The 15,793-nt window shown below is 37.6% G+C and overlaps 2 protein-coding genes across 2 annotated transcripts; one reads left to right on the plus strand and one right to left on the minus strand.

Annotated features, from left to right (window-relative positions):
- Window positions 1-47: 47 nt before the first annotated feature.
- Window positions 48-5,972, plus strand: LOC130556668 (uncharacterized). The gene is made up of 7 exons (XM_057337880.1): window positions 48-1,093; window positions 1,235-1,297; window positions 1,429-1,508; window positions 1,598-1,728; window positions 1,852-1,918; window positions 2,007-2,136; window positions 5,872-5,972. Exons 1-6 carry the CDS (start codon window positions 1,020-1,022, stop codon window positions 2,066-2,068), a joined length of 477 nt encoding a protein of 158 aa, XP_057193863.1. The 5' UTR covers window positions 48-1,019; the 3' UTR covers window positions 2,069-2,136; window positions 5,872-5,972.
- Window positions 2,551-9,981, minus strand: h6pd (hexose-6-phosphate dehydrogenase (glucose 1-dehydrogenase)). Its single transcript, XM_057337876.1, has 5 exons — window positions 9,905-9,981; window positions 5,824-6,491; window positions 5,622-5,739; window positions 5,245-5,514; window positions 2,551-4,948 (listed from the first exon to the last, which is right to left on the minus strand). Exons 2-5 carry the CDS (start codon window positions 6,469-6,471, stop codon window positions 3,612-3,614), a joined length of 2,373 nt encoding a protein of 790 aa, XP_057193859.1. The 5' UTR covers window positions 6,472-6,491; window positions 9,905-9,981; the 3' UTR covers window positions 2,551-3,611.
- Between the last annotated feature and the right edge of the window lie 5,812 nt (window positions 9,982-15,793).

Below are 15,793 nucleotides of genomic sequence, written 5' to 3' on the forward strand. Positions count from 1 at the left end.
CCAGACGAGAACAATGCAACTCAAAGGCACATGTTGCTTTGGAGTTAATAGTTTGGCAAGCATTTAACAATGTCAGAGATCACTTATAGTTTGCAATAATTTCTTTTCATTCACAACCATAATTTAATTTTTTGTAGATTTAAAGAACAAATGTGGAACAGCGGAGTGACAAATGGCTGGTGTATTTTCGCATTTTCTTTAAAAATAAGAATGCTAGACATTTCCCTCAAAATGGAGTGACTCGGACAGCCATTTGTCCAAGAAATTCTCCTCAGCAGGATGTAGAAATTGACAGTGATGTTCCCCCCACCTCCCAATATTTTGTTACTGGTTAAGAGTTCTGATATGGTACAAAGAATAATTTACCCAAACATCTAATTTAATTCATAATTTACTCACCCTCATGCCATCTTCCTTTCTTCCTTATCGTCTAACAAAATCTGAGTAATTTTAAAAACAATATCTGGGCTCTTCATATTGTTGTAATGGCGCTCTAAAAAGCGCACCCATCCATCCATAAAAGTCATGCACAGGATTCCAGGGGGTTCATGTCTTCTGAAGTGAAAAAAAAAACATATTGAACATAAAAGTGTTATATTTTCTTTAACCGGGATGCAAAATCATTCATTACATTTTATTATGGTAAGTTATGGTTGACATAAATAATAAACAGCTTTACCAGTCACTTTATCTATTTATCCCAGACTCTAACTCTCTGTGTTCTGTATTATACTTTATGCTACTCTGAGGTTTTCTGTATGTAATGCCCTGTCTAGTCAAGCTCAGTCTAACCACTAGATGACGCCTTTTCACAAACCCAGCAAATCTTCTCTGTTTGCCTTGCTTGTCGTCAGACATACAGGCAAGAGACCTTCTGGTAAGTACTGTCAGTGTGCCTCTCTTTAATGTTCATCACCACAGCAATTTTCCAGTGATGTGTATAAGTTTGTAGTTGTATGTCACAGCGACATCTACTGTAAGTACAGTACAGAGTCATCTGGGAGGAAAGCAGGAGGACCATGTTTCATCACTTCTTACTTCATGCAGCATTTCAGACCAGCAGGTGGCTTCCAAGAGACCAGAGGTTGAAATTGTAAGACAACAAAACTGTCTGTCTGTCTGTCTGTCTGCAGTTAAACAGTATGCCACATAGCCTACTATTTAATCTTAATTGCTCTGTTGATAGGAAAATTGCACAGATATAAAAAATGTTAACATTGTGTCTCTCTGGCAGTCAGATCGTTCTTTTCATCTTTGTGGTGCTTTTCCTGGCACCACAGTTTTACGTCTTGTGCAGGCAAGTGCAAATGTGTCTATGCAAAGTTGATATGATATTATTCTTGTATTCCAATCCGACCTTTGACATATATCGTAGTTGCGTATGCATGTTTATCAGGGTTTGTCTAATTTTCTGAAATGTGTTCACAGGGCAAAGTCTTCACGCTATTGTGAAAAGCCACTGTTAAACAATTTAGTAGTCTTCATTGTGTTCTCCTTCATAGCAACAGGTAGTCTTTGATTATCAGTACTTTTTAATAATATTTTTCTCTATATTCTATTTTAATGGCACATTATCAACCCTCTCTCTTAATGAAAGGTTTGGCCGTAGCTCTCACCCTCACAGATCCAGTTCCCAAGATTATCAGGGTGGCGTATCACTCATTCGGTTTGTTCTCATTTACCTGCGGCCTCTGTACGGCCATTCTTACCCTGACTGCACCTCAATGTGTAAGTGTGCTTTATAATAATCTTAATAAATGTGGTTTTCTGAATATGCTTATTTTCATTTTAAACCGAATATCCGATTTATACATCTGATTTTAATCTCCAATCTCCTTTGATTTTTGTCAGGCGAACACCACCCCAGAATTGTATATATTTTCTTTGGTGGTCTCTTGGGCTTGCATACTCTCAACAGGTAAAATTATATTCTCAGTTTAGTAATTCAATAAAGTCAAGAGTTTAAGAAAACAAATGGAAAACATAACCATTGTTCTTTTCCCCAGCTTTCTTTCTGATCAGAGGAGGTATTTTCCTGATCCACAGATTATTTCCTCATTGGTTATAGGATACTTGCCTCCGGGGTGGAATATGAGTCAGTCTGTCTGTATGGCATTCTGCTGACACTGAATACAGGTGCATCTATTATTTAAATGGTTTTACGTGTTGTAGACAGCGGCTAGTCGCAGATGGAGTCCATTCAGTGCACACCCTTTTAATAATACTAACATAGCTACAAGCGAGAAGAACTATGCAGGCAGAATCTTGTTTACTTAAGTGAAATTTAATCAGCCATTGTGTGAACTCTGGAAAATACTTGAAATCAGAGATATGTGGTGTTTTTTTGTGTGTTTCTGGCTTATATTCATGATGGGAAATTAAATGTAAAATCATGTATTCAACATAGGCATCATGACAAGTTACTTTAAATGGAACAGCCAGACCTTGATCCAGTGTCAGTTTAGAAATGTGTTCAACCTGTCAGCAAGGCAAATATTTAGTTTAAATACACACCATCATTCAATTGTTAAATATTAATTTATATTATTCAGATATAATTTGCTGTAAGGAAAACAAGGCACAGTTAAATCCGACATGAAACACAAGGATTTTAATGTATGACTATAAAATCCATGCATTTTTTTTAAACATCAAACCATCCTTGTGTAATATAATGCTATTATTCAGTACACCTTTTTCAAAATGGGTTACTATCCGACAATACTGCCCAGCTGTTTAAACAGAACTCCTGCAGCGTCTCATAAAACGTATAAAATTTAACACATCGCTGCTGTCCTTCTGAAACCTCGTATCTCCATATTTTGTGATTTAATTTTTTTACCGCAAGTCATTATTAGTCACTTTGTTTGTCGCTGGGTTTTGCAAATATCGAACCGATAAAAAGTATCAAAGAGTGCTTTTCAACTTTGTAATCATTTAAAAAGTAGTTATTTTTTCATTTTGTGACAAAATTTGGACATATGAGGTTTCAAAAGGAAGGCGACGATATGCTTGTGAAAATATAGTCATAGCGGTGCATGTTTAGATATAAAACCAATGTAAGCCATTATGCCATTTGGTTAACATCTATAAATTGTTTTAAGCTATTATAAATAATTTGAAACAAATGCACTCTCATTCAACAAGGTAGTTTTGGAATGACTTTATCAAGATAACAGTAGAAAAATGTACACTGAAATTGACAGTATGACATCATAGGTAATAGGATTTCTGGACATGAATGTATGGATCACTATTTGGTCTAAATGTTTTTTGTAAACAAGTGCTTAATTTGGAATGCATTCTTGTATCATTACTGTTTGTTGAATTATTAATGGTCAGATTTTTGTGAATAGCAACATTATATAAAAATATAAAATTTTAATCGAAAACACTTTTATTACTCTAGGCTACAGATGTTCCTGAGATTCAGATTTGAAATGCACAATCATTCATAATCACAGTAAAATTAAAGGTTTGCAGTCACGGCACTAAAATAACACATGCACTCCAATTCATTCATCACACTTAAGAAATGGTATGATCCTCAATACAGCATTTAATTTTAACTAGAGGCCTTGATAGGTGGCTTTATTGATACTGATATGTATCTACCCTAACAGTGCATCATAGTCTATGTACCATGTAAGAGTGCCATTCTTTGGCTGCACTTTGGTTATGGGATACTTGGGCGATTCGCCTTTAATACGGCTGAGCTGACTGACAAGTTCATGTTTACCTTTTCCCATAACCAAAACACCTACCCTCCGAGCCTTATTGATGGCTGTGAATGTGAGGCTCATCCTTTGGTGAGGTTTAATCGGACTTTCCGTAAGAGTTACCAATCGTTCGTCATCGCTGTCCAATTTGGTGTCTTGGAACAGCGATGCGGTATGGCCGTCATGGCCCACGCCAAGCAGGACGTAGTGGAAACTGGAGGCGTTGATGAACTGCTTGATTTCCTGCTGGTATAGTTTGGGACCACCATCTTCCTCCACGCAGGACCGTTGGTTTAGCTGCACCGGCATGGGATGGAGATTAAAGTAGGGTATGCGGATATGGTGAAGCAGTAGATCGTGAAGGGAACGGAAGTTAGAGCCGGAGTCTGTGTGTGGGATGCAACGCTCGTCCACTTGCCATATGTGAGTGTCGCTCCATGGAAAGGTGTAGAGGTCCAGGGCGAGTGTGCGGAGTAAAGCCACCGGGCTGGAGCCGCCAGACAACGCTAGATGAAACTGTCCGTCCTGTCGAATGGCCTCCTCAGCAGCCATCAAAAGATCAGATGCCAGCCGCTCCACCAGTTCCTGCGCCCAGGCTGACACCATTTCAGAACTTCTGTACTTGCCTTGCATCACCTGGAAGTTCTCTTCCGCGCCCGGCTTGATGATGTTGACCACGGCCTCCTGGCTGAAGGACACCTGGCGTCCGCGCAGTTGAAAGTTCAGCAGGTTGCTGTTGGCCACACCACCGGGGTACAGACGTGGAAAGACATGAGCCAGGCTGTGGAGGAGGGGAGTCCAGAAATCCCAGGAAGCAAGTAGTCCCTCTGTACTAATAAAGCTGTCCTTGCGTCCAATGACGACCTGTGAGATCAGCTCGCAATAAGGTTCTCTGAGCGCAACCGGTGTCTGGATGTAATAATCATGGAGTGGTAACCCCAGCACATTTACATCTTTGTTTTCTGTGACCTCTTTCCAGTCATGGCTCGCTAGGTCTGGTTTGAACAGGTTCTTGCTCACAAGAATTGCAGGGTACTGAAGGTTTCCGTGACCTAGATAAAATATGATCTGCTTGGCTTTGCATTGGATATCTGTGGGATCCTGGACGCAAAATGTGTCACTCTTGAAAATTACACGAGCGTATGCAACCCGTTCGTCAAGCGCCTTGCCAGACGTCATGAATATGGGGATGCCATCATACTTTGCACTGTTGACATGAATGACCACACCTGTCAACATAATTACAGCCATCAAAAACAAGTAAAAAACGTAAATTTACCAAAAACATTATCGAAAAACGTATTGTGGTACACAAAAGGCAATTATTTTAAGGTGAATAAGGAATATCGTGCATATGATGTTTATGGTGGATTACGTTTTTTTCTTGTCCAAGAATTGTTGCTATATGGCAAGAGTTGTGTAAAAATGTTTTAAACATTTCTATTTTGTGTTCCACAGAAAAAAGGATACTAAACCTAAACAGAACAATTCCTTTAAAAATTAGGAATGAAAAACTTCTGCTCACCGGCGAATGTGGGGGTAACACTGTAGTAATCCTTCGTTTTATTGAGCTCCTCTTGAACTTCTCCATTGTACGCTTGATACTGGCCTATGACTGCATTGCTTTTATCTATGTTTTGAAGGGAAGCCAAGAACTGAAGTTTGTTTTGAAGTATCTCGGCACTGTTGGACTGGTTTGCGGGAAGGTTCATTAACATCAGGGTCATGACTTCTGTGAGGTGGTTCTGGAGCACATCCCTGATGACACCATATTGGTCGTAAAACTGAATTCGACCTGTGAATATATGACAACGGTCGAATTCTTTCAATGTCAACATAAAATACAAAAAGAAAAGCTATATGGTGATTTAATACTTTATATTAAAAATTAACTTGCAGTACCTTTTGCATCCAGTGTTTCCTTTAATACAATTTCTATTCTCTCAATATGGTGGTTGTTCCAGATAGGGTCAAGAAGTTTTTTATTCTCTTTCCTAAATGACAACACTTTAGAGACAACCTTTGAGACACAAAAATACAGCATTTATTATTTTACAAAGCTCAAGAAAAAAATCTATAATGTGTTTATAAAATCACACTGTACCTGCTTTCCTAAATAGTGATCGATCTTGTACATCTCCTCTTCTTTTAGCTTGTCTGAAAGTTGTTTGGCAAGAAATTGGGCGCTACCAGTGTCATGCCCAAACGGCTTCTCCAGCACCACCCTCAGCCAAGCATCCGGTGCAGGGCGACAGGTGTTATTGATCTTTTCTGCAATGTCTGCATATGTGAAAGCTGGGACGGACAAGTAGAAGAGCCTACCTGCCTCCACCATCCCCTCCTGCTCCATCTGCTGTCTGATGTGCTGGCTGAGCTTCTCATAGTCCTCGGAGGTGTTCAGTTGGCGATACTGAGCGAGGTGCAGGAACTGCTCTTTGACCAACGCGCAGCGCTCTGCGGAGAGCTCCGGAGGGCAAGCCAGCTCCTTTAAGATCCCAAACAGCAGAGGAGTGGCCTTCTCATCGGGCAAAAGGCCCCCGCCGTAAAATGAAAAGGTGTGTCCTTTGCCCACCTGGTCTGTGTAGAGCTGGAAGAAGCCTTGCCACAGGTACTTCCTGGCCAAGTCACCAGTTGCACCCACGATGACCACAGCCACATGACCAAGACTTTGCTTTGGCTCAGCAATATCTGTGTGACCTCTCTGGCAATAGATGACGGCCAGTAGCAGCAGTTCCAGTTTCATTCTCAGCATTGTAATGCCAAGCACTGACCCTTTAAAAATAAAAACATTTTTGTGTTTAAAACAGATCTCAATTACTTTCATGAAACTATTATATGGTTTTTAATCAAACTATTATGAGTAAAAAATATACATATATATACAGATGTGCTCAAATTTGTTAGTACCCCTCCCCCTAAAAAACGAACAATGCACAATTTTCTCTGAAATAACTTGAAACTGACTAAAGTAATTGGCATCCACCATTGTTTATTCCATATTTAATAGAAATCAGACTTGCTTCTGATTTTTTCTTCAACATAATATTGTAAATAATAAAACAAATGAAAATGTCTGAACAAAAATAATGGGACCCCTAACCTAATATTTGTTGCACAACCTTTAGAGGCAATCACTGCAAGCAAACGTTTTCTGTAGCTCTCAATGAGACTTCTGCACCTGTTAACAGGTAGTTTGGCCCACTCTTCCTGAGCAAACTGCTCCAGCTGTCTCGGGTTTGATGGGTGCCTTCTCCAGACTGCAAGTTTCAGCTCTTTCCTTAGATTTTCGATAGGATTCAGATCAGGACTCATAGAAGGCCACTCCAGAATAGTCCAATGTTTTGTTCTTATCCATTCTTGGGTGATTTTAGCTGTGTGTTTTGGGTCATTATCCTGTTGGAGGACCAATGACTCGCTCCAGAATGCCTTGATATTCTTGAGATTTCATTGTGCCCTGCACAGATTCAAGGCACCTTGTGCCAGATGCAGCATAGCAGCCCCAAAACATAACCGAGCCTCCTCCATGTTTCACTGTAGGTATGGTGTTCACTTCTTTGAAAGCTTGATTTTTTCGTCTGTGAACATAGAGCTGATGTGACTTCCCAAAATGTTCCAGTTTTGACTCATCTGTCCAGAGGACATTCACTCAGAAGGATTGTGGCTTGTCAATATGAATTTTAGCAAATACCAGTCTGGCTTTTTAATGTTTTTCTTTCAAAAGTGGAGTCCTCCTGGGTCTGCATGGAGCCCACTTTCGCTCAAAAAGCGAGGGATGCTGCGATCAGAAACTGACGTACCTTCACCTTGGAGTTCAGCTTGTATCTCTTTGGCAGTTATCCTTGGTTCTTTTTCTACCATTCGCACTATCCTTCTGTTTAATCTGGGGTGGATTTTCCTCTTGCCGCCGCGGCCAGGGAGGTTGGCTACAATTCCATGGACCTTAAACTTAATAATATTTGCAACTGTTGTCACAGGAACATTGAGCTGCTTGGTGATGGTCTTGTAGCCTTTACCTTTACCATGCTTGTCTATTATTTTCTTTCTGAGCTCCTTAGACACCTCTATCCTTTGCTTTCTCTGGTCCATGTTCAGTGTGGTGCACACAAAGATACCAAACAGCACAGTGACTACTTTTCTCCGTTTAAATAGGCTGAATGACTGATTACAAGATTGGATACATGTGTGATACTAATTAAAGAAACTAATTAGTTTGAAATATCATTATAATCCAATTATGTATTATCTTTTCTAAGGGGTATCAACAAATGTGTACAGGCCATTTTAGAATTTCTTTCTAGAATAAGCAACAATTCATCTCTTTCCACAGCTTCTTTGCTTTATTCTATGACATACCAAAGGCATGAATTTATACATGATACAATAGCTTTTAATTTCATCACTCTTCAGGAGGAATGAAGCATTATTTCAATGAGCTGTAAGGGTACCAATAAATTTGAGCACGTCTGTATATATAAAATATACAATTATAAGTATATATTAGTTTTATTGGACTGATAATAACTTCATTGGCTTGTTCAGTAACTTTGTATAACGTTAACCTTATGCAAATAGTTGCCTGATGATAACAAACCTCTAAACTTACAAAAAAAACTCAGGGGTCAGCAATGAGACTTAAAAATACAAGTCATATTTAAACAGAATCACAAATTTCAACTCTAAAGAAAAATGAAGATCAAGCTGCAGAATTTAGTTTACAGACTGTTCTTGCTATTTAAAAAAACATTAAAATGTTAAATAATGTTAATTAGTAACATCAAGCATGTAATGCAGTAAATACTAAACACAAATAAATCAGTATAATAAAAAAAATATATATAGCAGGTAACGTTGCTGTCTAACATATAAACAGTTGCAACATCAGTTGGTGATTTCTCAGTACAAAAACACACTAAGTTCAGTAGTAATGAGTCATGTCTACAAGTCATGGTTCCTTTATAATGTTCAACGGTCCGTGAACATCCTTTTCTTATCTAAAAAGTTAGATCCTGAATTGTATTCCGCTGAACGTTCGCTCTGCATACATTCAGAATGTGATGTCATTGTTTTACTATGAGGCATAAGAAGGCCAAATATCTATTGTGTGTGTAATGTGTATAATAAAAAAACAGTGTAGCATACGCAACTGTCATACCTGAACCATACGGTTTACTGTCAAAATCAAGGTTACGCCAAGAGCCACAAAACAAACAGAGCACATTTACGGTAAAAAGAATAGAAAAAGATAGCAAAGGTTACACAACCCCGGTCCAACAAGATGAATTTTGAGATATTCCAAAAACCTCACTGTAATCCTGTCATCCAAAGAGGAAGATATTTGTGGTATTGTTTTAGGTTGTAAAATAACACCACAGATATCCTCATCAAAACGTGTAACATGCCACGTTACTTCCAGACAAATAAAGAATCTGGGCTCCCTAGTATAAAACTTGTATATACAACCCCGTCTATGTAAATTCATAATACTAAACGTCATGAAACTTTAATTTATAAAACACTGATTTGACTAACTTTATGAATTTAGTGCAAGTTTTTAAAGGTTGATGTTTTTGCAATCGTCTAAATAAATTTCAAAGAAAACAGTTAAACAGAACATGTCTTATGTTATGCGAGAAGGCAAAAAATGACTGAACACACACAACCATTATGCTTGGACAGAGCAAGCACTGTTTACTTAATTGGGTGTTACAAATGGCCAAACATTCAGGTAGTATATATATATATATATATATTTACATATAATACAAATTTATCAGTGTTTATAAAATACATTGCTTACTGAGGTTTGGGTTGTCTTAACAAAATTGCATATGAAGTTATTATGATTAAATATTTCGGGTTTAATATTTTTGCCAGTTTATTCTGACACATACTGCAGAGTAGGACTATATTGTATCTATTTTGCTATACAAAAGTAAAAGTGAAAGTTTCTGATCACGTTTTACGTTTATTAAGGTGAATGTACTTTAGACAACTAACGTTACTACAGGCTGACGTGAGTGAGCAAAGTAGACGAACAGGAACTTGACAGCACCTGCTATAATATTCTAGACAAATAAAATCCCATCACGTAACGATATCACATCTTAAGCGTACATATGAAAGCTGTCCCGGAATGACAAATGCATACTGACAAAAATGAAAACGAAGAGACGGTGTGGACATACCTAGATCACCTCAGGACAGAACGGTGACTGCACGAGCAGCGTGGACTACAAACAAACGCTTCCAGGAGATGGTCACGTGATCACTGGGCGGGTTAATCTTGTGGTTTACATACGTATGTATTTAAAAAATATATTTACATTTATAAAGATAAGACATTATATTTATAGCACTGTGTCTTGGTGCCTGGCAAACTTTAAAATAATCAGTTATTCAGTGCAGATACGTTATTGGTGTAAACTATTCAGACAGGGGTAATTTAGAAATGAGCGGGCGATGTTCAAACAAACAATTAAATTGCTTGATGGTACCGGTTTAAAGTCCGTGTTTAGAAAGCATGTTATCTGCTTATTCAAAAACTATTAGTGCTGAATTTGGAGTAATGCACTGCGTGTTAAAATGAGAAATTCGAATTTGTTTTGAGATTAAAACGTTTTTTTAAATACATACAATGTAAAATTACTGTGTTATACAGGTCGGTGCCCAGAGGGGGGCAATAGTTGCCAATAGGTTTGGAATCTGTTTCAAATGTGGCCTTTAATAAAATTTACTGGTTGTCAGATTATGATCTACTTTTATACTATAATGAAACAGGTAGCTTATTTGAAATTTGTCAAAAAAAAACATGTCACAACCCCACATTTAAGACATGGACCCTATTGCACTGCATATTTCACAATAGCTTGAGCAATGAGTTTTCATCAATGTGTTATCAATGTGTAGGCCTACATGTGTGTTTCTCTTCTTTACAACACATTCCTGTTTTTCTTTACAGAGAGAGAGAGAGAGAGAGAGAGAGAGAGAGAGAGAGAGAGCAAGTGCTAGGCAAAGTAAATTCAAAAGAACCACTGACCTCAGGAAACATGTAAAATCACCCTTTCAGTCTGGTTGTGAAACTTTCAGAACCTATTTTAGACAGCACACCATGTCTCTTCTTGCAACTATTAACCCTATAAGAATAAAATACATAATATCATGTTCAATTACTTGTATGGCGACTAAAATCAACTTTATAAGGTCCAGCTATGAAAGCGGTTCATTTTAGTTCTGCTACCATGAAAAGCATCGAGTTCCTTGGATCTTGGTTTTGAGACCTCAATAAATATGTCTTGTTCTGAAGATCTGGTCTGGATTTAAAGGAATAGTTCACCTTTAAAAAGAAACTTCTGTCATCATTTACTCGCTCTGTTGTCATTTTAAACCTGTGTGGTTTGCTTTCTTCTGCAAAACACAAAAGAAGATATTCTGAAAAATGTTGGTAACCAAAAACCGTTGGTGGCCATTGACTTTTATTGTATGGACGCAAAACCAATGCAAGTCAATGGCGACCAACGGTTTTTGGTTACCAGCCTTTTTCAAAAAATCTTCTTTTGTGTTTTGCAGAAGACAGAAAGTCAAACAGGTTTGAAATGACAAGAGGGCGTGTAAATAATGACAGAATTTTCATTTTGAAGGTGAACTATCCCTTTAGGTTTTGCCGTATGTTATCTGCCCATATTTAGTGTATAACCATTACGGAGACCTCACAAAAATTCCACGACTATAAAAGTACATTTTTTTGAATGCGTATGTATACCTTAAAACATATTATGAACTTATAAAGAAAATCAAGATTTGATGTTAGGATCTGATGGATACACTAATTGCCTTCTGTCTAATTCTAAGTTGCGCTGTAATGTCCAAATAATGAAAAAATACAATACAAATATACTAAATAAAATTGCAATTATGAAATTAAGCACAACATGATTTTTTTATAAAACCATTTGAATTCAGTTTAATGCGACCATTTAAGTAAGATTTTATGAACAATTTACACCAAACACAGAATTTACACAGATGTGCACCTTCACGCACACACACACGCTCACACTTAAACTCACAGCTGGGACCACACTAAAACTGGCCTCCCAGCTAGATCACCAGTTGAAGTCAAAGTGTGATGTAAAATGTAAACAAGGTGACAGAAGTTCCTGTTTGTGTGACAAGTGTTTGTGCTGTAGCAAGTTTGAATGTGTTCCATGAAGAAAAAATCAGGGAGCTCATCTGTCACCTTTTTAACGTGCAGCCAATGGGGCCACGTGTGATTTGTGTGTGAGTGTGTTAAAGACTGCTCGGAGTATAGGAATGGTTGAGGCACCAGGGGTCTTATTGTGTGTAAGATCTCCCACACTTCTTTCAATCATCCACGCTCTTTCCATCACCCCCTTTCTACTGCCACCCTGACACTTGTCTTCCTTGGATTTAAGTGCTTTGTTCCTTTAATTCCTTTGTTCTTACGCCAGGACAGCATTCCAATCAAGCTGAGCATACAAACACATGCATATGAATGTGTGCCATCCTCTTTATGGGGCTCTTCACCAACACACATTACATTTATCATCCCTCTAAACACTGCGCTGACTAATTTAAGGCCCTGCTTGCTCCTAAGTACTCAATACTACTAGATTAAGAAACTGAATGAACCCTGTTAGTCAAGTAGCAGATCAAAGAAACTGCTTTTAAGTAGAAGCAAACTGGCGAGATATAAGTGGAATACAATTAACAAGTGTTGAAAAGAAGATACAAGTATTTATTTCACGCCTCTCAGAAGTACATGTTTGGTCAATCTCAGCATACTGTGGTCAAATATTTCATGTAATGGGAAACTATACAACAGATTGTTGTCCCAAATATTTGATGGCACCCATTGTTAATGTTTACTAAAAATAAATGACCTCAGAGATTTATATTTCATCACCAGTTTTGAGATATTGAGCTTCAAAGTTTTTGCATTCCATTTGACTTTGGAGATAGAACCTTTTTGTTTTCTAAAAAATTTTTTTAAAAAAAGTACACAATGTAAAGAAAAAAACATCACATGATGTAAATTAGTTGTCAGAATATGAAATGGACAAAATTTTGTCCAAAATGTCATATAGACCCTTATCAGAAATTTGAAGGTGACGATTTATTCAAGACATGTTTTTTCACTTATATCAGATTTATTCAAGACTTATTTTTTCATAAATGTGATTTAACAGAGGTAAATGATCAACAGTCTATTTGGTGACTTTCATTATTTAAATTATTATTATTAGTCATCCTTTATGTTGGTCACTGGATTGTATTCAATAAAATGTTTTTAAATGTGCTTGTCAACTTTTAAAACACATTATTGAATCATTTAAAAATACAGTGTTTTTTCTATTTCCTGTAAAACTGAGACTTTGGACATCTGATGTTTATATATTGAAACTATATAAAAAACATCTGGGTGATACAGGGTGGTCCACTTTTCTTTAGGGCCTTGTGGTCTCTGTATTTACACCCTTTAGGGTTTATTCACAATAACCGGAAAGCTGTTATCTCTCATGTTACACTTGACATCAAAGTTTGTGAATGGATTACTACTACAATTACTTCTACAATGTTACACATAGTGCACACAACAAATTGTTTGTCGGTTCTGATACCTGATCAAACAATCCATGTTCCATTGTTTTGAAACAGAAGTGCTTAGATTTTGATGGGAACATTTTATGCCAATAGAAATCTGTATACAAAACTAAATCTACACATATTAGCCTCTTTTATGATTCAGAAGCATGACTAGTTTTGTTAAAGTTGCATTAACAGTGCGTTAACTACTTGCCATATGTCACTGGCACACATCCCGCGACAGCGACTCTAGTAAAAGGATTTGTGTAGGACCGGCACTGTTAACAAAGCCTTTGAGGGCCAGACAGATTCACCGGAACCCACAATGGAGGGCCGCCTCTGTATTTGCGTTTTTGACGAGAGGTGGGGACGAGGGTGACGAGAGAGTGTCGAGGGGTGGATGAGTTGAATGACCTGCAGCAGTGGTCTCACTGCAGATCCGTGACCCTCAGAGTAAAGGGCCAGCCTCCTGGCGTGAAGTGCTTTGTATTGATGGTTGGGTGGAACAGAGTGGAAGGGTGCAGGGGGGTCGATGGGAGTGGAGAAGATAATTCAAGCCTCCTGCGTCGCACATGGCCCGTGAATGAAAAGGGTCCTCTGCATTGTGAGGGCATCTCAATGGCTCTAGCTCCTCATTTGTTGAAGACAAATGTTCCTCTGAACATAAGTGTCTTGTGCTTGCACACCAAACAGAGCAAAGTCATTAATCATCCATTTTATGTGGCCAAGAGCTTGTTCCAAAAATTAAAAAGCATGCTCAACTTTTCAAGAAGTTCTCTGGCAAGATAAACAAGGCTTTTCTTTGTAGAAACATTAACGTACGCACACAAATATACACAAATCTTCCAGTTTCTTCAGAAAGGTTGGAGCAGGGAACCTGCTTCTCACTCTTAATTCATAATTGTAATTCATCGTAATTCATAATCACTCATAATTGTGGAGACCTTTGCTCTAGAAACACCAAACAGTCAGGTTGTTAAAGTTATAGATGCTCTAAACACAACTTATTCTTGGGACAACTTGTTCACACCCCTTTTTTGCTATGCAACCTAATTTAAAGTAACAAAGGATGACCACAATGTTTTCTTTTCTGACAGTTTCTTACACAATTAATATTAACCCCTAACTATGAGAGTTGATATTATTTTGATTGTGTCTGAACATGTAAGATTTCAATTTGAAAAACATGGATTGTCTATTTATGATAGTATCTAGTTTGTTTAGTTGTAGTTTCGGGCCGGTATCTTTTCTTTCTGTTTGGTTGGTTATATTTTTATATTGGCACTCTGCTTGGAAGTTATCTGTTAACACATTCCTTAGACCAGCTGACGGAAGATATTCCTTTCTTGAGTCATCTCTTGGTAAAGGTTTTGGAATGAAGGGTCTGGTTTTTGCTTTTATGTGTGTGTGTTTAGTCACCTCACTGCTTTTCATGTGTATTATGGTGTCTTTTTTACGTCACCATACACCTTGGAATTACAAATTTCTATCTGACATTTTTGTCAAAATTGAGTTATTCACATATTATTTTTCTGTAAACGTATATACAGTACATTATGTGACGTTTTTGTATGTTGTGTACATTTTGGTTCTATCTAAAGTCAAATGGAATGCAAAAACTGCTCAGAATGCAGATAAACCTTATAATTCCAAGGTGGTGAATTTTATATAGAATTAAGAAAGTCGAAGGGTTTGGTGAGGTATATTGCATTAAACAAATATTCAGTTCAAGGAAGGTTAACTTGTTTCATTTTTGTGAAATAACATATCGTCAATTTTGAACAAATAATTAATGTTTTTGGTTTGCAATGTGTTTTGTACTTTTGTAGGTTTGTCTGTAAGTTAAAGACTGAAATAAATAATAAAAAAGTAGCTTTTAATGCTTTTAATGGCTGATATTTCATCTAGCCATCTAGTGTTCTGATTCTCCTGTCAGTTAAACTTCTTTATTTTGTTCAGTGCCCTGGTGCATAAATCTCCGGTCAAGTTTGTCCAAAATTAAAGCTGAAGTCTTTTATTAACCCTGCATGTCTAATGAATATTCATAGTTGCTCTCACAATGCAGGCAGCTTATAGCTCTTGAGAAGAAGTCAGCTTGTTTTTGACTCCCAGGTCATAGCATTCTGGCAGACTGTGGCACAAAGGAGACTTGACTCAAGCATTCCTCTGCGTTGCCCGGCGATGCTTTTGTTTGCCGTGTTTCGCTGTCTACATATTCATACTCCTTCAAGTCATTAGTAGTTAGTCATTCATTGAGGCAAGCCCACTTGACCCCTTTCTTTTCCTTGTCATGGGAAAGACATAGTGACGGTGGGCTTGCAAAACATTTGAGTGTTTTAGGTTAATTCAATAACTAACTATTTTAATTTAATAACTAGCTCATCAATCCCTCATAATAGTGTGTTAGTCTAAATTTAGGGTTACGAGCTTCAGCCACATTAACCTGTAATATGTAAAAAAAAAACATAGTA

Source organism: Triplophysa rosa, linkage group LG7, assembly GCF_024868665.1.
Source record: "Triplophysa rosa linkage group LG7, Trosa_1v2, whole genome shotgun sequence".
In the NCBI taxonomy this organism is placed as follows: Eukaryota; Metazoa; Chordata; class Actinopteri; order Cypriniformes; family Nemacheilidae; genus Triplophysa; species Triplophysa rosa.

What these genes read in the sequence shown, in the direction of transcription:
- h6pd (XM_057337876.1), bottom strand. Translation starts at nt 6,471, where the DNA reads ATGCTGAGAATGAAACTGGAACTGCTGCTACTGGCCGTCATCTATTGC. An exon ending in GGAAACACTGGATGCAAAAG is followed by an intron (nt 5,515 to 5,621) that starts GTACTGCAAGTT and finishes ATATATTCACAG; the next exon opens with GTCGAATTCAGTTTTACGAC. An exon ending in TGTTACCCCCACATTCGCCG is followed by an intron (nt 4,949 to 5,244) that starts GTGAGCAGAAGT and finishes TTATGTTGACAG; the next exon opens with GTGTGGTCATTCATGTCAAC.
- LOC130556668 (XM_057337880.1), top strand. Translation starts at nt 1,020, where the DNA reads ATGTTTCATCACTTCTTACTTCATGCAGCATTTCAGACCAGCAGGTGG. An exon ending in CAGTTTTACGTCTTGTGCAG is followed by an intron (nt 1,298 to 1,428) that starts GCAAGTGCAAAT and finishes ATGTGTTCACAG; the next exon opens with GGCAAAGTCTTCACGCTATT. An exon ending in GGCTTGCATACTCTCAACAG is followed by an intron (nt 1,919 to 2,006) that starts GTAAAATTATAT and finishes TCTTTTCCCCAG; the next exon opens with CTTTCTTTCTGATCAGAGGA.